We start from the raw sequence: 21663 nt of genomic DNA, 5'->3' as shown, positions 1-21663 counted from the left end.
TTAATCCTCTATCCAGGTAAAAAGTTTGTTATTAAGGTAACGAGCATACAATTTTCCTACTACTGATAGTAGGCTGATGGGCTGATAGTTAGAAGGGTTATTTCTATCTCCTTTCTTGTAAATAGGGATTATATAGCCTGAGACCAATTACTGGCCAATTGAGGGATCCTATTAATTTGTGTAAACAGGGCTGCTAATAAAGGTGCCCACCATGTGACATTAACTTTCAAATGTTCAGGCATAACTAGATGTGGCCCTGGAGCCTTTCCAGATTTTATTTGAGAAATTAATATCTTTATTTCAACTTGGGTCACAGGAGCCCAGTCTGAGAAGTCAGAGATGTCTGAAGAGGAAAAAAGAAAATCCATTGAAACCCACTTTTTGGGTTTCCTAAAAACCACAGAGAAATGTGATTCCCAAACCTGGGCAGGAATTGTACATGCTATTGAACCTGACAGATTGCCTAATGCACATGTAACTATTGACCGAAAGCATTTAGTATCGTTTTCCAAAGAAGAATTTATTAGAATACTCCATTGCCTTTGCACAGCTTCTTTCTTCTTCCAGACTACCAAAGATTTACAGTCAGGGCCAGAAATATTGGAACAAGGATAATTGTTTTGGCAATTGGCCTCAGTACACCACCACATTGAAGTTGAAAGGAAAAACACCCAGATGGGAGCGAAGTCAGGACTTCCAGCTATAATTCAAGGAGTCTGGCAAAAGTGGGGCACTAACCATTCAGGAAGGACAGCCAGTGGCATACACACACCTCCATCGTTGGTGGCTCATAAGTAATGGAACAAACCAACATCATTTCAAACTTAAGGATCGCCTTTAATACCTGGATGAAAATCCTTTGCAGTCAATGACTGCCTGAAGCCTGGAACCCATGGACATGACCAAATGCTGAGTTTCCTCCTTCGAGATGCTTTGCCAGGCCTTTACTGCAGCTGCCTTCAGCTGCTGCTTGGTTGTGGGTCTTTCTGCCTTCAGTCTTCAGTAAGTGAAAAGCATGCTCTATTGGGTGGAGATCAGGTGACTGACTTGGCCATTGAAGAACATCCCACTTCTTTGCCTTCCGAAACACTTGGGTAGCTTTTGCTGTATGTTTTGGGCCATTATCCATCTGCAATATGAAGTGGCGTCCTATCAGTTTGGCAGCATTCGGCTGAATCTGAGCAGAAAGTGTAGCCCTATACACTTCAATATTCGTCCTGCTGCTTTTATCAGCAGTCAGGTCATCAATAAACACCAGTGACCCGGTTCCATTGGCAGCCATACATGCCCATGCCATAACACTGCCTCCACCATGTTTGACAGATGATGCGGTATGCTTTGGATCATGAGCTGTTCCTTTCCTTCTCCATACATTTCTCTTCCCATCATTCTGATACAAGTTAGTCTTGGTTTCATCAGTCTAAAGAATCTTATTCCAGAACTGGGCAGGCTTTTTTGGGTGTTTGCTGGCAAAGGCTAATCTGGCCTTTCTGTTCTTGAGCGTTACCAGTGGTTTGCACCTTGTTGTGAAACCTCTGTATTTACATTCACAAAGCCGTCTCTTGACTGTAGATGTTGACAATGACATTCCTACCTCCGCAAGAGCGTTCTTGACCTGGCTAGATGTTGTGAAAGGGTTCCTCTTCACCATGAGCAGAATTCTGCGGTCATCCACTTTAGTTGTCTTCCGTGGTCTTCCAGGCCTTTTGCTGTTGCTGAGCTTGCCAGTTAAGTCCTTCTTTTTCAGGATGTTCCAAACTGTTGTATTGGCCATTCCCACTGTTTTTCCTATCTCTCTGATGGGTTTATTTTGTTTCCTCAGCCTAATGATGGCCTCCTTCACTCACATGGACACCTCTTTGGACCTCATATTGGGAGTTCCAGTGAACAGCCACCAAATGCAGATGTAACACTCAGAACCACCTCCAGGCCTTTTATCTGCTTGATTGGTAATGGGGTACCCAGGAAACAGGCCACACCTGGCCATGCAGCTGCTTGTCAGCCATTCATTCTATTACTTATGAGCCACCAACGATGGGTGTGTGTGTCCTTCCTGAATTGGTTAGTGCCCCACTTTTGCCAAATGCCTTGAATTACAGCTGAAAGTCCTGACTTTGCTCCCATCTGGGTGTGTTTCCTGTCAACTTCAATGTGGTGGTGTACAGAGGCCAACTGCCAAAACAGGTATCCTTGTTCCAATATTTCTGGCCCTGACTGTATAATGCCTTTTAAGATGGTAATATGATTGAGGTAATGCTCTACAATTATCTGTTCTATATTGGCAATATACTGTCCTTAACTGTTTTTTAGCTTCAAAACATTCCTTGTCAAACTATGTTGACATACCCTTATACTTAGAGTTCCTAAATTTTACCTGAGTCGCTCTCAGTGTCATATCCAAACCAGAAAGCAACCAAGTATAATTATCCAAAGCAGTTTTCACATCTTGAGCTTCACTAATAACATTTTTGAACCTCATACCCTCTGAGGAATTTAAGAAGGCAACGAGCTTAGTATTCACACCTTCAGACCAAAAAAGTCTCCTGTGTTTAGGTACCAAGGCTGAATCAGCTAACTGGTAATTTACCTGTATCTCAGTTCTAAAAAAGGCTAAGAGAGTAAGTGAAAGAAGCAAGTGATCGCTTTCAAGTCTTTCAGCCACAGAGAAACTGTTAATAAGGGCAAAAAGCACATCCGAGACTATTACATAATCAACTCTACTACTTCTCTTCTCCGAGATATATGTATATTCAGCACATTTCTTAAAAAGGGGATTCTCGTTAAGAATTCTAAGAGCAAGTCGGCCAGCCATCTGAACTAAACATATACCAGCAAAGTTAACCCTAGAATCCTTGGAGCACCTATCATTGTTAAATATATAGTCCTCATGTTCAATCAAACCCCAAAACCAAGATGAGAACAAGATATTGTTGTTAGGCCCAATGAGTGCATTAAAGTTCCCCCATCACAACTACATGAGCTGAGGGAAATTGTGACTCTAAATCTACTATATAGTTTTCTAATTTCTCCCATTCTTGTTTAATTCGATCAGTTATAGAAATAGGAGGGATATAGACATTAACAAATAGCAAACTCAATGATCCAAAATTAATTAGACAGGCTTCTGCAATGTGACCGCAATGCGAGAGACATTTGATAGTTAACCTGAAGGGAAGTAGAGATCAGAATGGCTAACCCTGCCCTTGGTCTTCCTCTTCCAATTGGAGCAACAGCTGTTAAGTCGTTAATAAAATAACCATTAAGGTCGAACTTTGTAGTACACCATGTTTCTTGAAGGAGAATAATATCAATCTTCCCAATAAAATTGATTACATCAATATCCCTGGATTTAGAATTCCAGCCAGCTATGTTCCATGGAAGAATTTTAAGCTGCAAATTATTTAGAGATGCCAATTGTAAGTTATCAAGGGCCTAAGAATCAGCATAGGGTCTAGACAATTTAGAATCCCTACTCTGCTCTCCTTGATTCTTAAGTTGCCAATCAGATGTATGGATCTGGTCTAATTTTCCTCCTTTATCAACGAACACTGCCCCATTTCTCATAGGTGGTTGTCTAACTACTCTAGCTTCGACTGTTGGCTGTCTTACTGGTGTGAGATCGTGCTCACCCAGTTCATTCGGTTCTAAAAACCTTCTTTGCAGGCTGCAGCCACTCCCTATCCCTCATGGGATGAGCTACAACAGGGGTGGGACTGTGTTCTCTCACAAGGGGGTCATTTCTAATTCCCCCATTGCATGCTGTTTCAGTCGAGTCATCAATGTTATAATCATTCCTTTGCTCTAACCTCATTTGTTCGATCTTTCTATCAGCCATGGTTATTAGATATGGGTCCCAGCCTAGAGATTTTCCTGAAATCAGACCTTTCCCTTCCTGGAGGCTAAGCAGAGTTTCTCGCAGAGTTGCTAGTTTATTATTTCAGCTTGTACCTTGAAGGGGAGAATTAAAAAGGTCTTCAAAAGAGTCTCTTCCTAAAAAGTAAAATTTCCATTAGGTAGTATACCACGTTGTACTAAATTGGGGTCCTTTGTTATTAAGGCTTTCACACTCTGAGAGATATGGAGAAATATTGAAATCATCCAAGTCAATAAGGTTGCCTATCCCATTATCACTTAGAGCTTGGGCATTCTTTAGATCTGGCCTAGGGTTTTTTTTTTAACCAGTGACATGGGAGGAGCTATATTTTCAAAAAACCGAGAAACTACCAGATCCATACTAAAAAGCTCATTCTTTCCAAGATAAACCTTCTTAGCTATTTGCCAATCTGTAAAGGAAACAACTGCTCGTACATACATATAGTTAAAAAATATTCTATATGTGCAATATCAGTTACAGTAAAGACCGCATAAGCAACTGGGCCTAAAATATGCATCAGATGGTGCTTACTCTCTAGCTGAGCTGGCATACCTTTTGGCTTTGGATAATTAATAAGGACCAGTTTATGCTTCATCAATACCAACTTCCAGCCTTTACTATACCTCCTAGGATCATCCTGGCAGGTCAAGAGATCTGAATTAACAATTAAGTCTGGCCTCTTACAAATAAGGCCAGAATGTATATTCAAAGCATATCCCCGGGGAGCCTGAGTACCTGTCTCCCCAATCTCTCCATCTAAGGAGAGAGGAGAAAGATCATTAGAGTTGTTAGGTGTCAACTTCTGCTTCTCAGAATACAACATCTCTTCATCCAGTTTCAACACTTCCTCTGGTTTCTCGTCTAGCAATTTAAACAGTTTCTGAAAGTTCATCTTCTTATAATTCTGTGATAACTTCTGGCCTTTCCTTATACGCTTGATATTCTTACTTTTCTTTGATCGATTTACCTTTTCTTTAAAAGGCTTCTGATTCTCACTAGATCTCTTCCTTATTCTTGCAACATGAGGTAATGGTACAATTTGAACAGTTGCCTTACTATCAGGCATCCTATTTTGCAATTACAGTTAATAGCCCATTACACTCAGAGAGAAAGGCCTAAACCAGGTCCAGCTCCTTAATTATGGTAGTAACATGATCTATTAATTTCTCCTCCTCCTTTACTCCATGTTCTCCTGTATTTTCTTGGAGTCAGGACTAACAGTTTTAGAGAAGTGCACAAATTCATCAATCTCTTTATTAATTAGTTGATGAAATGTTTTTTGATGTTCCCATTCTGCCAGCCAATTGACACTTTCAGCAAGAGCGATTTCTGATGCTAGATCAATAGCTCCCTCTGTCTGAACTTCAAAGTCCTCCTATGATCTAAAGCCCACCTATGATCCAAAGACCAATCAAGAAAAGAATTTGAAGGGGAGTCAGTCTCTACTGCATTAGTATCTACTACTGGAGAGAAATAAGATGAGATTTTTGTTTGTCTTTTCTTTTTAGGAGGCATAGCATCCTCAGTGGGAGGAGAAATACCCAGATTTCTATAGCCTTGTCTTGTAAGGACCATTTCAATTAATATCAAAAGTAATTAATAGTAAAAGAGTACACACATAAAAAGAAAAGTTCTGACAAACAAAATTAAAACAAAGTCAATCCCCTACTCATTGGCTCCTTATTAAAAGAATAATTTCTTTAAAATATCAAAATAACATTTAACTAAAATACAAAAAAATACAAAAAAGCCAAAAGTCTGCACACCTGAAACACCAGAAATACCAGAAAGATGAAAGCAATGGTGTATTCAGATGTAAAATCAGGCGTGCTCTCTCTCTCTCTCTGGTAAAGGTGTAAAAGTTAGTACCCTTTGCTTGCCCATCAGAGTCAAACTTGGCCACCCGTGACTGAGGCAGAGGTCTTATAGACGGTTCTTGGGGCAGCGAGAGGGTCTGGCGGGCGGGAGAAAGAGGAGACGTTTCTTTCGGTACCAGCACAGCACCTCCACTGCTGAAGCGCTGGGCCCGGCCTGCACCTGCCTGCCTCAGTGTGGGCAGGGCCGAGGGAGATGAGTGGGAAGCGAAGCAGAGGCCACTGGCACTAGGTCTAGCTATGCAAAGTTGGGCACGGGCTTGGGGGTCTTGGCAGGTCTCATACTGATGGTGCCAACTTGGTGTCCTCAGGACATATTGGACTGTCCTACACCAAATTCCGGAGTTTTGTAGTTAACCTGGTTTCTCCCCTGGCAGACTCAAGAGATGGTCTCCTTGGGAGAAAGTGACTCCTCAGGAGTATGGCTCTGGAAAGGGAGCTCTGATTATTGCAGCTGAGCTCGGGGTGGGGTCCAGCCCTTGGTGGCAACAAAGACAGCCCAGGAAACAGTGATATACACAAAAAAGATTAGCTTCTGTTTTACACACAAATATTTTCTTGAAGTTGGCACTTTCTTCCCTTGTCAAGCGAGGCAATCAAGGCAAGGCTGCTAGCCCCCAGTGGGACACCGACGCTGCTGCTTGAGATGGGGGGGGGCATTGCTTGCTTCCCCTTGTGGAAAACTGAAGAGCTTTCTCTCGCCCCTTCTGGTTCTTGTAAAGGCAGGGAGGGGGGTGAGAGAAGGTTTTTGTCGGGCTCTTTCTCTGGAGTGGCAGGTGCCGCCGCCGCCAGAGCCTGCCTGTCTCTCTGCCTTTTCCTCGGCAGCCAACTATCCAATTGTCCTTCAGGAAAGCAACAACAGCACCCATCTGTTCCCTAAAAAGCAAAACAAACTCCTTCCTTGTTGCTTGGCATTGTTTGTAAAACAAAGTAGAGGTTTTGTTATTTTCACCTAGCAGAATCCCAGGTGCAAAATAATCAATTCCAAAATTATTAAGGCACAATAAAACAACCATCTACAACCCGATTGCCTTCCTAAAAAGGAAGGAAGTCCATTTAGAAGGGGGAAAGATGTGCCTCCCTCAGGAATGAGTTCTAAAGCCTAGGTGCAAATGCACTCTCCTTCGTTCCAGCTATGCATATTTCTGGGGATGATGGGATACACAGTAGGCGCTCTGACGATGATCTCAGTAGGTAGGCAGCTCATAAGCTACCCTGAGTGCCATTTTTCTTGGTAGAAAGGCAGGGCACAAATCGAATAAAATCAATCAATCAATCAATCAATCAATATGGGAGGTGGGGCTTCAGATATCCTGGTCCTAAACCATTCAAGGCTTTGAAGGCCATCGCCAGCACTTTGAATTGTGCACAGACACAAATCAGAAGCCAGTGCAACTGTTTCTGTGAGTGACTCACAAGCTCCCTATACACAGCCTCTGTTAACGCTCTGGCTGCTGCATCTGGACCAACTGTAGTTTCTGAGTACTCTATGAAGTCAGCTCTACATATAGTGCATTGGAAAAATCCAAATGTGATGGAAATAAAGCATGTATCACCATAGCTAGATTTGTATTCTCCAGGAATGGGCATTGCTAGCACACCAGTCTCAGCTGAGCAAAGGCTCTTCTGGCTACAGCAAAGACCTTGGCATCCCAGGCCAAGGCTGGGTCCAGAAGAAGCCCCAATGACCCAGCATTTTCAAGGAGAGTGCAACCCATCCAGCACCACTTGGATCAACACGTTCCAGAGAGGCCAAATGTGTTACCTTCTTTTTTCATAAGCCTAAGCTTTCTAAGAAAAAAATATGGCACATGCTCAATGTTTGCAGAGCATTGAGGGTGTATGTTAAATGGACTTGGGAATTTAATAAATCTGAGAGCTTGATGGTTCCTCCCACTCTTCCACTATGTGAAAATGTCTCAAGGGCATTTTAGCTAGATAGAATGGGCTGTGTGTCCCTAGCATATGCGAGGTATAACCTTGTCAGGTCTCATCTGCCTTCACTGTCTATCTAGGGGTCACTACAATTAAATTTGGAAGTGTCTCCAACTTCCTAAGATATTGGCTCAAAATAATTTTAGTCCTAGGGTTGACCTGTCTGATCTTCTCTGTATACTTTGGGCTTAATATATCCACACATTTATCATTGCCTCTAATAGCAAATTCAAGTGGCGCGTGCTGACAGCATTGGAACCAGAATAGGGCCATTGAGCAGTAAGTATCAGCACTTTTCAGGGAACCGAAGGTTTGCAGGAGTACAACAAATATGTAAAATAAAAAACAACAACTAAGGGGCAAAACCAAACAAACAACTCAATGAGAAGTGACCATGCTCAGTAGTCACAGAATCTTAATAGAAAATCAAACAAGGGGAGGGATGGGGGGATGGGATGGAATATCCTGGAAGAGGGCATGGCTAGCTGGAAACCTGAACAGGATCACTCCTGTCAGAAGGTGAGAGTACACTGTAACATTTTGTTGCATGTCCCACTTGAAATCTACTGTGCCAGAAGTCAATAGTTCATGGATTCCGTCTTTTATGTTATGTCCTGAAACTGGGGGAGGCTCTTTCCACTGAAGGGGACCAAACAAAGTCATTTGCAGAGTCCTGTCTCCAAAGCAAATGGGAGGAGCAAACCACTCCTGGATGTCCTCTATCCACTGAAGAGAGTGAACATTCATGGGAAGTCCAGCATCTCCTTTCACTCGTTTCTGTTCTGCAGGTACACAACTTGCCCCAATGATTTGTTTCAAGGAAGTGAACATGCAGGGCGATCGTTCCGGCAATTGTGGCAAGGAAAGGTTACTACGGTTCAAGAAATGTAATGAAGAGTAGGTTGCACTTGTGGACAGCTGTCTAAGAAAATTGTTCTGTTCTCCAGCAGCCTGGACAGGGATGGATCTACATGAAAACAGAATGAGATGCGTGTTTGGATATTATCAGAATTTTCATGAAATTGGCTTTGGTCTATCAGGGACACACGAAGCAAGAAAAGCGGAGTATACTGTACCGAAAACCCCGCTTTTCATGGGTCACACAATGCTTGAAATCCCCATACTTCCAGGTTGGGTAGGTGGAGTAGAACTGAATGTCATCAGCCTTCTGCTCAGCACATGAGAGAGGCTTGTTCCCCACCCCTGTCCACCCTCCCCTACTCAGGAAAGTTTGGAAGTGCTGAATTAAGCCCCCTTAGTTTAACCCCACACCACTCCCCTCTCATCTACTATTTGGAATTGTAAAAGATTAAAAGATGAATGGGGAAAATCAAGCTGCAAACTATGAAAGGGTTAAATCCCCTACCGTGGTATCCCAGCTGATTGAAAGAGCGCTGGTGCACTTTGATGAATAGAAAAAGGAAGCTATAGTGGCAACAGCAGGCTGGCTCCTTGCCCTTTCCTCCTTGCCTCCCCTCCCCTCCTGCCCACCCCTCCTGTGGGCAATGAATGAATCAAAGGCTTCCTGGGTGGAGAGAGCAAACTTGGAGGTTCAGTCTCTCAAGCGGTGGAGTGGCTGCGGATTTGCAGCAGCAGCATCTGTCGCAAACGACCCTGATGTGCTCTCCCTCTGTATTAAATCAATGGTGTGGATTGGCTCCACATTTCAGAATGCTCTCCTAATTATCCTGAAATAATTAGACCATTTTAAAGCACTATGTAAAATTGTCATGATGGTGCCTTCATTGGGATAGCCATCTTATGCCAGTATCAACCTCTCAAAAATACTCAACCTCTCAAAACTAATCAACCTATGGCCATTCATTGGCTGAAGGAGGAGTTCATATACGGTTGAAGAGCACTGGTGTTAAGCCCTGTCCCTCCAACCCTTGCTGTGGTGTTCCTGAATGGATATCAGGATCTCTCTGTTTCCAGTGGAGACACTAATACAGGGGGTGTTGAACTCCTTTCACCCTGAGGGCCAAATTCAGTTCTGGAGCAGCTCTTGGGGGCTGCATTCCAGTGGCTGGCAGGGACAAAATACCACATTTTATCGTAAACCTCTTACTGCCAGTAAACTACGCTTTAAGAGAGGCATTTCAACCTTTTAGAATGGGGGGAAGGAGCAAAAGCCAAGAAACCACCAAAGGCTCACTCGTCAGGGGAAAGGGGGCAGGCCTGATGGAGGGGTGTGGCCATCTGGGGAACCCCGGGGGGGGCTGGATTGGAACTTGAGGTGCACCAGATTTGACCTGGGGGCCAGAGGTTCTGCACCCCTGCATTCATACATGGGGCAGGGACCTGTTGATCCTATCCTTCATGAAGTGCCATGTACATAGATGGTATTATATAATAAATAATAATGTTTTTTCTCTGCAGTTTGGCAGACAGACATATACTTTTGGACATGGGTTGTGTTGCTGGTTAATCTGTGGCTTTTGTATACTCAGTGAATGCCCGTCTCTATGAACAGTATGATGCATTGTTCTATAATGGGTTCCATAATGGTGTTGCTTTGATTTTTCCCTGTTCTCTTATTTTCAGGATTTGCTCTTGCCCTCCATCCTGGGTGAAGTATGAGGCCTCTTTCCTGTGCAGCAGACTGCATTTACCCCTTTTCTCCTCTTCCTTGTAAAGGAAGTCACACCCTATTGATGTTGATTCTGACTGGAGGTGGTACTAGGCCTTGGCAGAACTAGCTAGACTATAGCTCCCTTTCCTCGGGATGATGTCACATTCATAGAATACCCCTCCATCTACTGCAGAACCAGTGCTGGAGGGATTCTGAGAAAGACCCACACAATCATCAGCCATTGTGCTTGGGCCTCAGTGGGATTACCAAACCATTTGAAAGTTGGTTGTGTAGTAGGCCTTGAGACAAGAGGCTTTCCCTGCCATCCCATGGTGGTCTCTAGTAGCTGGAAGAATGGGCTGTAAGCATTTCTTTCCTCCTCACTTTTCTTTCAGAGATGTCCCTTGTGGAAGGATCCAGTGCACTCATGTTAGCAAAATTCCAAAAATGTCAACCGGACAAGGAGTAGTTCAGACTACAGTGGAGGACACATTATGCTGGGGAACAGAATTTCATCTTGGAGAGGATGTTTATGATCTTGGAGCAGTGAGAGATGGAACAACCTGTGGCATTAACAGGGTAACTTCAGCTGGGCTCCTTACCTGCCCTGATTGATCAAGAGTTCTAGTTTGGGAGAGGGGAAGGGCTTTTGCTAGGGGGTACAGCTTGCTCAAAATATCGTGGTTTTCAATTAAAAAAATATCTTGGGCAAGGATTTTTATTTTATTTATTTGTAAAAGTTACATCCCGCCTTCAGTTTTCTTGTAAAATGCCCGATGCAGCTGTCACATTTTAAAATAGTCACAATTAAAATTAAGAAAACACAAATAAGAACAAGTAAAATCAACCATAACAAGGGAACTGAGCATAGTTTGCATGGGGTTACTGCTCTGACTTGACAAGTCTTTTGGCAAGCCTGTTCTTTTTGCTAGCAAGTATCTGCTAAGCTCACTGGGTGTTCAATATACATTTTCTGCAGTGAGCCCACTGAGAAAGTACAGTTGCCACATTTTACATACTGTAAATACATGCTTCTCCCGCAGACTGAGTTCTTGTGGTTTGGCGCTTTGGAGCAGAAGCCAGATTTGCACCGTGCTAAGTGGCCATACCTTATGTCAAGGGGATTAAATAAATTCATGGAGGATAAGTCTATCAACAGCTACTAGTCATAGTGGCTATTTGCTACCTCCAAGTTTGGAGGCAAGGTCTCTGAATTAGCAGTTGCTGGCGAATACAGTGGGAGGGGGTCAGATGTTTGGGGGGAAAACCAAAACAAAGCAAAGAACTTGCTTGACATGCAGTGGGGGAAGCTGGATGTTGTGGTTGCATGCGTGTCATTCCAGGAGTGAAGGCTGGGGGAAGCAGAGCTGTCTTTTCAGGAGAAACCCCCACACCCATTCCTCTTTGGAGGTAATACCTGTACCCCTAGGAATATTTGCCAGAGATCATGTCTTCTAAGTTATCAGAATTTAGGCTTTCAGGCTGTCAATTTTTTAAAAAAACATTTTATGCCTCCTTTTCTAGGTATGCATAAATAGAACATGTGTTGATCGGGCAGTTCTGAAATACGATTGTGATTTCTCAAAATGTAACAACCGAGGGGTAAGCAGCAAAAAAGAAAAAGAGAAAAAGAAACCATCCCTTAAGACCCAAGCAGGTTAATGGAACGCCGATATTTATCTTTTGATCATAGGGTACTTCTGGACAAGGTTTTCATTGTGCAATGCCCTGCCTCATGCTTAGAATTGGGTGTGGGTGGCCCACTTCCAATACTCCTGCTTCTTCTGCCTTTTTTTTTAACCACAGAAAGGCTTTCTTCACACAGAGCTTTTATCCTGCGATTGAGAGTGCTCCTTCACGGAAGTTTGCGGGCTTTTTACATGACGCAGTGATCATCCAAGGTGTCCCCTGCACTAAATGCCCTTTGTTCCATTTTTAAATAGATCGCAGATAATGAGCTATCAAATTACCCCATTGTGTTCCACTTGAGTTCCCTCCATGAAACGAGGAAAAGCGGCAAGAAGAGGAGCGAGATCCATGAAAGATCATGGAAGACTCAGATATGGGGAGAAGGAGGGGGAAGGGGGGAAAGGAAGCAGATGAAAAAGGGAGTCATTGTGATCCTGCATTTAAAATGGAAGCAGAAAGCCCCATTTTAAATGCAGGATTTTAGGCTGGTGTAGAGATGCCCTATATCTATTAATAAAGAAAACACAGAATAGCTGCACGAGGCCTTCTGCTTATTAGCTCTAGGAGCTCTCCATCTGGAAGTACCCCTATCCTTTGAGATTAGACAAAGAAACTTTGCTTTTTTGAGCCAGGCTGATATTGGGATGGTACGAAAACAGCATTTTGAAAGTGCAGGACTACTTCCCTTTTGTCAAGGTTCTGCCTCCCATCCCTAGAGTCATCCACCCCCACCACAACAGTCTCCAGCTTCTGTGCTCAAGGAAGAAAGTTCAGAATCTTCCAGGGAGCTCAAGCACTCTTGCCTTCCTGCAAATCCCCAAGTTCCCTGGAAAGAAATGGCACAGGCCCCTCTCTGTTGGAACACTGCAGTAGGGATCCATCCTGGGCATTGGATGAGGAAAGCTCATTGACCCAGAAATTCTAATCTGCAGAGGAGATAATTTCTTCCAGAGAAGCCAGATGAAGTTCCTCCCAAATGGTTTCATTCCTATATCTCCTCTTCTCCTGTTCTTCCCCCTGCAAGTGCTGATTTGTAGTGATATTCAGAACTTCCAGTGCAATTGCAGCCCAAAGCTTTCAGGTGTGAACCGAACAGTGCCACTGCGTGAACGTATTTGGCGATGGTGTCGATACCTTCCCTTGAGACCTGGGCAGGTTAATCAAACATTGGCGTTCATCTCTGGGTCATTTTTCTCTGTTGTTCTTGTTCTCTCCATCATCTGCTGCTCATTTGCCATCTGTGTTGTACGGCGAAATTCATGAAGTAGGAGGAAAGCTTTATTGCTTTCACTACCATCTTTTAAAAATCCAAGTATTCTTTTGTGTACCTTTGCCCAGTTTTTATAAAATAAATCTCCCCCAGAGCAGCAACTGCAGTGGAGAGCCACCCCGTCCTCCCTCCCTCCTCCCTGGCTGGTGGGACTCTGCCAACTTGGCGGCCACTACCTTAGCCACTGGTGACAGCTCACAGCCTCAGTATGTTCCTCCTGCCTTCCTTAGTCTCAGCCACTTTCTCTGAAGAGCCAAGTGGCCGCCATTCTCCACCCCTCCAAATGCCCTTGGAATGACACGTAACACAGATACATAAAAAATCACCAGTGCTTTAATTTTAGCCACAGCTCTAATAAAAACTAGAACATGAAACATTTAAAAAGAGATCCATACCACTTTTAAGATATCAGAAATGCACAAATGAATGCCTGTTTAAATGCCTTTTTTCCTTCCTGGAAACCTGTTAACAGGCTCTGAGGAGGGAATTTCATAGTGACATCCATATTTCTAGTGACTAAGAGAGCAATCCTCCTTCCCGCCCTGTTGTTACTTAACTGAAAGTCGGAATTGTCTGTTGTTGTTATGGTTAGACAAGTCGGAGTGAGAAACCCTTGCCATTCCACTGCAAATCACTCAGAAGTCAAAAGTTGAGCCTGATTTACTTCTGCCCAGCCCTGATCCAAGGCATGTGCCCCAGAAGCTCGCAGGGTCACAAAGGCTTCTAACCGCAATTCTCAGATGGATCCCTTGCTGGGGTGCAGCTTTCAGACTGTATGTGGCTTGGATCACATCATGCTTCAGAAGTCGATTTCTATGCCACAGAATAAATAAATGGACACAAATCCAACATAAAAAATGGAAACAAAAAATGGAAACCAGTGGGAGATCACTGCAGGCTCCAAGGACACTGTGCTACTGAACTGAAAAGCACCAGTCTTCAACGGCTGGTCCAGCATGAAATCGCCAATAGAATTTAGTAGTAACTCCAATTCTATTCAGTTAGATCTTGGGGCTCTGAAATTCTTTCCCCAAAGAAGTGTTAATTAGTGCATAGCATATTTGGAAAGATCACAATGACTGCTGTTGTGAATGGTCATTCGGTTCTTACCCTGTATGCATTTTGGGCTCTGCATAGAAATGTCACACTTGCTCCTACCCCTTGCATTTCATGGCTCCCCAAAAGTGGGCTGTTGTAAAGGAAGTCAGGATGCCGGGGCTCAACCAGCCCCCTTTCACCCACTGCCACCACCTCCTCAGCCCTCCTTTAGCTGGCGTTGGAGGAATTCTCCAGTCTCCCTCCCACTCTCTTGGAGGAACAGTAGCCACAGAATTTAGCACTGACCCATGAAAGGAACAGCAGCATCAGAATTCGAGGTAGATATTTACAGTCAGGGCCAGAAATATTGGAACAAGGATAACTGTTTTGGCAGTTGGCCTCTGTACACCACCACACTGAAATTGAAAGGAAACACACCCAGATGGGAGTGAAGTCAGGACTTCCAGCTGTAATTCAAGGGGTTTAACAAAAATGAGGCACTAACCATTCAGGAAGGACACCCAGTGGCATACACACACACCCATCACTGGTGGCACATAAGTAATGGAACGAATGGCTGACAAGCAGCTGCATGGCCAGGTGTGGCCTGTTTCCTGGGTACCCCATGACCAATCAAGCAGATAAAAGGCCTGGAGGTGGTTCTGAGTGTTACATTTGCATTTGGTGGCTGTTCACTGGAACTCCCAACATGAGGTCCAAATAGGTGTCCATGCGAGTGAAGGAGGCCATCATTAGGCTGAGGAAACAATAAACCCATCAGAGAGATAGCAAAAACAGTGGGAGTGGCCAACACGACAGTTTGGAACATCCTGAAAAAGAAGGACTTAACTGGCAAGCTCAGCAACAGCAAAAGGCCTGGAAGACCAGGGAAGACAACTAAAGTGGATGACCGCAGAATTCTGCTCATGGTGAAGAGGAACCCTTTCACAACATCTAGCCAGGTCAAGAACACTCTTGCGGAGGTAGGCATGTCACTGTCAGCATCTACATTCAAGAGACGGCTTTATGAATGTAAATACAGAGGCTTCTCAACAAGGTGCAAACCACTGGTAATGCTCAAGAACAGAAAGGCCAGATTAGCCTTTGCCAGAAAACACCTAAAAAAGCCTGCCCAGTTCTGGAATAAGATTCTTTGGACTGATGAAACCAAGATTAACTTGTACCCGAATGAAGGGAAAAGTATGGAAAAGGAAAGGAAGAATTCATGATCCAAAGCATGCCACATCATCTGTCAAACATGGTGGAGGCAGTGTTATGGCATGGGCATGTATGGCTGCCAATAGAACCGGGTCACTGGTGTTTATTGATGACCTGACTGCTGATAAAAGCAGCAGGGCGAGTTCTGAAGCATATAGGGCTATACTTTCTGCTCACATTCAGCCAAATGCTGCCAAACCGATAGGACACCGCTTCATATTGCAGATGGATAATGGCCCAAGACATACAGCAAAGGCTACCCAAGAGTTTCGGAAGGCAAAGAAGTGGGATGTTCTTCAATGGCCAAGTCACTGAAGAACCGAACAGAGCATGCTTTTCACTTGCTGAAGACAAGACTGAAGGCAGAAAGACCCACAACCAAGCAGCAGCTGAAGGCAGCTGCAGTAAAGGCCTGGCAAAGCATCTCGACGGAGGAAACTCAGCATTGGGTCATGCCCATGGGTTCCAGACTTCAGGCAGTCATTGACTGCGAAGGATTTTCATCCAGGTATTAGAGGCGATCCTTAAGTTTGAAATTATGTTGGTTTGTTCCATTACTTATGAGTCACCAACGATTGGGGGGCGGGGGTGTATGCCACTGGCTGTACTTCCTGAATGGTTAGTGCCCCACTTTTGTCACACCCCTTGAATTACAGCTGAAAAGTCCTGACTTCGCTCCCATCTGGGTGTGTTTTTCCTTTCAACTTCAATGTGGTGGTGTACAGAGGCCAACTGCCAAAACAGTTATCCTTGTTCCAATATTTTTAGCCCTGACTGTATTTACAAGTTAGGGATGAGGGTATGGGAAGAGTAATGAAACACAATACAAAGAGAGATACCAAAGAACCAATTCCCTGGCTGGAAACCTGACATAGGTTAAAATAACACACTCTACCTGGCCCAACTACTTACACACCGAAGGAGGATCCCTTGTCTTTGCCAGCACACAAGAACCTTCCACCTAGACCGGATATAAAAACCCAAAGGACAAAGGTTGGAGGCTTTCCTGTCTGTCTTATACTATTTCCTGCCCAGGCTCTAACTCCTTTGCCCCCTCCCTCCTCCCTAGGAAGATGAGATGGCATTTTCACACCTTCCCAGCTGGGCTGGTCCTTTGGCAGGCCTAGATGGTTTACTGCCTTGAATCAAGATAAGAACTCCGGACTGGCGCCTCCAGGCTTCAGCCATTCCAGTCTTCCCCTTAGCCCAGGTGTCTGGGGTTGCAAATCTTCTTCGCTGGACCCTACGCTTCTCTACAATAAAACAATGAAATGCTACCTAAAAGAAATGCCTTACTCAGTTAACGTTTACCTACCATGGCCTCTCTTCTAACTAAGCCATCTCCTTTACAGCTCTAACCCAGACTAGCTCAAGCCACAATAAGATACATTTGTCCTTTAAGATACCATAAATCTCTTTGTTTATAGTACTAAGTTAATTGGTGCTTCTAAAAATTCTGGAGTTGCTCCTCACATAGCCAGTTGAACCCAGTTCTGAGGACTAAAGATCAAAGGCAGAGAAGCTATGGAATTTCTTGGGGAAAGGCCAGAAAATGATCTGTGGTCAAAGTCCCGTTCCTGTCGAGCTGCCTTTCTTTTGGAGAGCAGCCAACGATGAGGGTAGCTGCTTTGGGAGATTATTCTAACTTAATCAGTATTTGGGGTATTGTCACATCCAGAGGCTTTCTTAAGAACAAACTGGGCACTATTCAAAGTGATGCTAACAACACTGAGCCAGGGTGATCATGGCAACACTCCAACAATCTGGCTGGGTCTTTCCAGGGAGACCCAGCTGCCAAACTGAATGTGTATCACCTTCTGGGCCCTAGTTACTCATTTAAAATATTTCTAGTCTACCTCTTCTGCAGATCAATAAGGCTTAATGAAACGAGAGAATAAACTTCTAATAACAAAAAAGCTAGTCAATCATACTGATTGATAGGATTTGTTGTTTTTAGGAGAGTAATTATGCTCTCCTGGACTCTAAATGTAGTCACTTTTTTTTCCAGAGGGGTCTTCCCAAGCTTTTATTAGCAAGAATCTGCTGAGCCTGTCCTGCCCCTCCAACTCAACAGTCACTGAGGACTGCTCCTTGCAAGAAATGCTATACTCGCATAAAGACAGCGCAGTAGAACATACGCTCACCTTGTTCCAGTTGAAATGGCTCACACACCCTATTTTAACCACTGTTTTTCTCAACAAAATCAGGGAAATGCTGACCAAGGAAGTTGATGCTCCCATTTCATTGGCAAAAGTGGTGATTAAAACATGTGTTTGCTCCTTCTCAACCGAAAGGAGTTCTTGTTTGGGGGTATTCGTCCTAGCAGGGGTGAATTTATCAGGGGCTTATTTTGTAACTCCTGTTCATGCACTTGATTGTGTTTTTCAGTTGTGCAATAGCAAGAGAAACTGCCATTGTAAGTATGGATGGGCTCCTCCCTTCTGTAAGGTCACAGGATTTGGAGGAAGCATTGACAGTGGGCCCCCTCCACGTGTCAGAGGTAAGTATCCTTTGGGTTTTTTTTCCTCTTTTGTCCCTTTGATACAAAAGGACTTTGTCATTTCCAATCACTGAGGAGTTTCCCCCTGTATCGTTGGTGTCTTGGGACATTTTCCTGAATAATTCAAGAGGATACCTGCCTGCCTGTGCATCAGCTGTTGATTCTCCCTCTGCAACTCACTTCAGGATGTGTGAATATAAGGAGGATGGTTCCACTGCTACCATGTCAATTCCTTATAATCCTGTATGTGTATAGGCAGCGCCAGCCCTAGAATAAATAGCGCCCTAGGCAAGGAGTGCCTTTGGTTCCCCTCCCCTTGCAGTGGTCAACTTTTCAGGGCCACCCAGAGGGTTTCTGGGGCCTGGTGCAGGTGTGATATTGGGGGCCCTACTGCTGCCCCCTATATGCAAGGACCCATGCATGTATGTACAAAGCTGGGGGCCACATGTGAGAATTATTGCATGCATGGACCACATCTCAGAATTCTCTCCTGCAGCTCCTCCTTGCCCTGGGATCAAACAGAATGATAGGTGTGCTTCCAGCTGGCCTCTTACAGCTTATGTTATTATTATAGTGCTTATAGTGTTTACAGAATTGGAACTGCTAAGTGCTCTGCAGTGTTGCCTCAAAGGAAGGCTGCGTTCCACGGCCTTTTACCCAGCGCAAATGACATCAAAGTGGAAACCGAAAAAGAAACATACTTTAAAGCTAATTGAAGGAAGGTCATTTTTGCAGTTAGTACCCAAACAACCTGTAGATCCTTGAAAGAAAGGTTACAGACACTTGCTTTTTGCCACCCGAGCTCACTGCAGACAGTACATTAAAAAACACAGCCACTGGGCTCAGCTCGGCGCCCTGGACAACCACCCAGCTTGCTGACCCCTAGGGCCAGCCCTGTGTATACGTGAATAAATACCTCAGTCTGGCTGCAGCATTATTGGATCAACTTAAATCAACCTGATTTATCAGTTTATGGAGGCCAATCAAAATCAAATCCCTGATTAATTGCTACAATCCCTCCTCCTTTACAACTCTCATGCTTATTGTGTGGCTCTGTGGTTCAGCTTGCCCAGCCCAGGGGGTGAAGGGGGACTGTTTCAGCTTCCTGCTGATGTATTTAAGATCTGGCGAGGTGCTCTGTTCTGCCTCTGTCATGGCAAGGGCTTGGCCTTGTTGGGTGCTGGTGAGGCCTGGGTTACAGGGCTCCACTCTTAACAGAGTTTCCACCAAGGTTTTGGCAGGTCACGTTTCCCAAGGAGCCAGGAACACGAATAAGACAGCACCACAGAGAACCCCCAAGTGGTGCTGGAGTTGGAAGCCAGACAGCTTGTCTGAATGCTGATCCAACAAGCAGCAGATTATGACTGAGTCTTAAGTATAGGGTTGGCTTCCTTGAGGCTGCTTAGCCCTGCCTTCACACTGATTAAGGGGCCTGGTTTGTTTAGCAGCCTCAGGCTGCAACGCCCCGGGGATGGCTGTGGTGTGCTGCACTCTTTATGGCTGGAGTCCTCAGATTCCTACGGTAGCAATGCAATCTCCTCTGGGCTCAGGGGGCAGCCCCTGGGGTCTTCCTAGGGAATCAGCTCCTGAGTGGCCTCAAAGGGTCAGGATCCTCTGAGGATGAGAGTTCTGGGTCCTGGATCATGACACTAGGTATGGGGTGAAGGGAGGAAAACTATCTCTACACAGGTCTGTAGCTTATCTCATTTTGTTTTGGTGCTTTTAAATAAAATGGGGAGGAGGAGGAGAAAGATGGCACTGGCTCAATCAGAGAAGAAAACAAGAAAAGGCTGTCTGTCTGTCTCTATATATATACATATATGGAGAGAAAAGGAAGGAGGTAATAGGAGGGAGAAGGAACTGGACTCTTAATCTAAAACTGCTGCTAATCAACAACAACATGCTACATGGTAGAGACAGGGACCAGATCCTGCAACAAACTCAAGATGTCAACTCTGACCTCAGTATCTACTCTGGCACTATTACAGGACCTCATAACATCAGCCACAACATCATGGGCACATGCTCCTGCTCGTTCTACTAATAAATAGAGAGCAGCTGGAGAAAATATGTGATAGTAAACTCCCTCCCTCCTGGTTAACCAAGGGAGACTAAGCCAAAGTTGTGATGTCTGTTCATGGAACCCTTCTACATAAATGTTTGGAACTGGGGAAATTTGTTCCCCTTCAAACAGCATACTAAAAGTAACGATGGTAACAGGATGTCTATACCAGTCCCCAGATGTTTGCAGGGTGAACAAGGCAGGATGCATGCTCATTACAAATATCTTAAATCACCACCGATCCATAATACTCAACTGTTGCAACAACCCTCAGAGTCCTAGCAGAGAAAGGACCTGGGAAGAAGAGAGATCTTCCCACTTTCCATCCATTTTAGGATCCCCACCCAAAGTGGTGACATGCCAGAACACTACACAGTGCATGGAGCAGCAGCTGAACCATAGGCAGCCATCTTCTTGAATTCTTAAGGGAACTTCTACAAGCAGCGGGCTTGGTAGTGCCAAGTAGCAGATTCTTCAAGAACTTGGCTTCCAATGAGTAACTGGTGTATTTTTCCTTAACAGAACCCAGCACCTTCCTGTAATTGCTGCCTAGAAAAAAAAAGTCCATGTTCTCAACGTTTGCTTGAGCAAGTAGTTTGCATAGTGGTGATGTTGGAGAACTAGGGCTGCTTGTGCTCCAAGTCCACTACAAGCCAAGCAAGAAACATTTTTTTTGCTCCGCACTTAATCTCCTTGAGCCAGCCAGGTGTCTGCATTCATAGCAGGGTGCCAGCAAAATGTACAGAAAACATTGTGTGATGCCATGGGTGTGCGTGCATGCAGTCCAAAATCCTGGAATTATGTTTTGTATAAAATGCAGCTCTTCTTCCATCCTCCTCTTTTCCCCCCCAGTCCAAGCCACTTTAACACCCAGAAACATTTTCCCGATTTCTCAAATAGCCATCAGCTTCCTTCCAGGGCCAAGGTAGAAACCAGACCTCAAAGCAAATATGAAGGATCTCCTGCCTAGTCCCCACAGAAGTACTTGTATATGAATAGGAATTGTGTGCAGGCCTTTTAAGTCCTGAGTGCAAAATGTGACGCTCTTTCTCTTTTATTATGCCCCCAGTGTCTCTGGTTCTGCTAGGTGCAATACTCTTGATGGTTGGGTTGCTTCTCCTTGCGCTGCTCTGTTTTGCTGTACTGAAGAGAGAGCAATTGATAGCATGGTGGTAAGTAATCTTTTCCTTCATTCCCACCACCACATGATAACGTTGTGACACTACTGCTCGTTTGATCCCTCAAGATAAGACGACAACTTTTTAGGAGTATAATTTCCAATTTTTGTATGATGTTTCTGTTTGATCCACACTGAAGGTCCACTAATGTCCCTGTGCTTTGCATCCATAGGCTTGCCAGAGGGTTATGGAAAAGACCCCCACCCCCACCGGCAACAAATACAGTAAGTTACTGAACCTCTTTCCTGAAAGATCCTAGTCCAGAGCCCAGGGTCTTCTTTTCCTTTTGGACAGCAACAACAACACTGGAGGAGGAAGCCTTTGAGATGTTGATGGTCCACCATGATTTCAAATGCTTTCTTCAGAATATTACAGTTTCTGTCTTAGCTCTGTATAAAGTCCGGGAACAGACCTGGAGGGCAATGTGATTTTAAATTAAAATTCCAAGCGGGT

The 21663-nt window shown here is 44.4% G+C and overlaps 1 protein-coding gene across 1 annotated transcript in view; it reads left to right on the top strand.

Annotated features, from left to right (window-relative positions):
* The window catches only part of LOC146349259 (disintegrin and metalloproteinase domain-containing protein 30-like), a 37420-nt gene extending 15757 nt beyond the window's left edge, over positions 1-21663 (top strand). Inside the window, exons 5-10 of the mRNA XM_084845382.1 lie at positions 8472-8580; positions 10651-10834; positions 11780-11857; positions 17859-17970; positions 21102-21204; positions 21383-21663. Coding sequence (XP_084701508.1) covers positions 8472-8580; positions 10651-10834; positions 11780-11857; positions 17859-17970; positions 21102-21204; positions 21383-21446 — 650 coding nt within the window. The 3' untranslated portion in view covers positions 21447-21663. The remainder of the gene's footprint in view (positions 1-8471; positions 8581-10650; positions 10835-11779; positions 11858-17858; positions 17971-21101; positions 21205-21382) is intronic.

This window comes from Heloderma suspectum, chromosome 3 (assembly GCF_057233095.1).
Source record: "Heloderma suspectum isolate Gila_16-S chromosome 3, 16-S_ref, whole genome shotgun sequence".
NCBI classification, from domain to species: domain Eukaryota; kingdom Metazoa; phylum Chordata; class Lepidosauria; order Squamata; family Helodermatidae; genus Heloderma; species Heloderma suspectum.
This window is presented reverse-complemented; position numbering and strand designations above follow the sequence as displayed.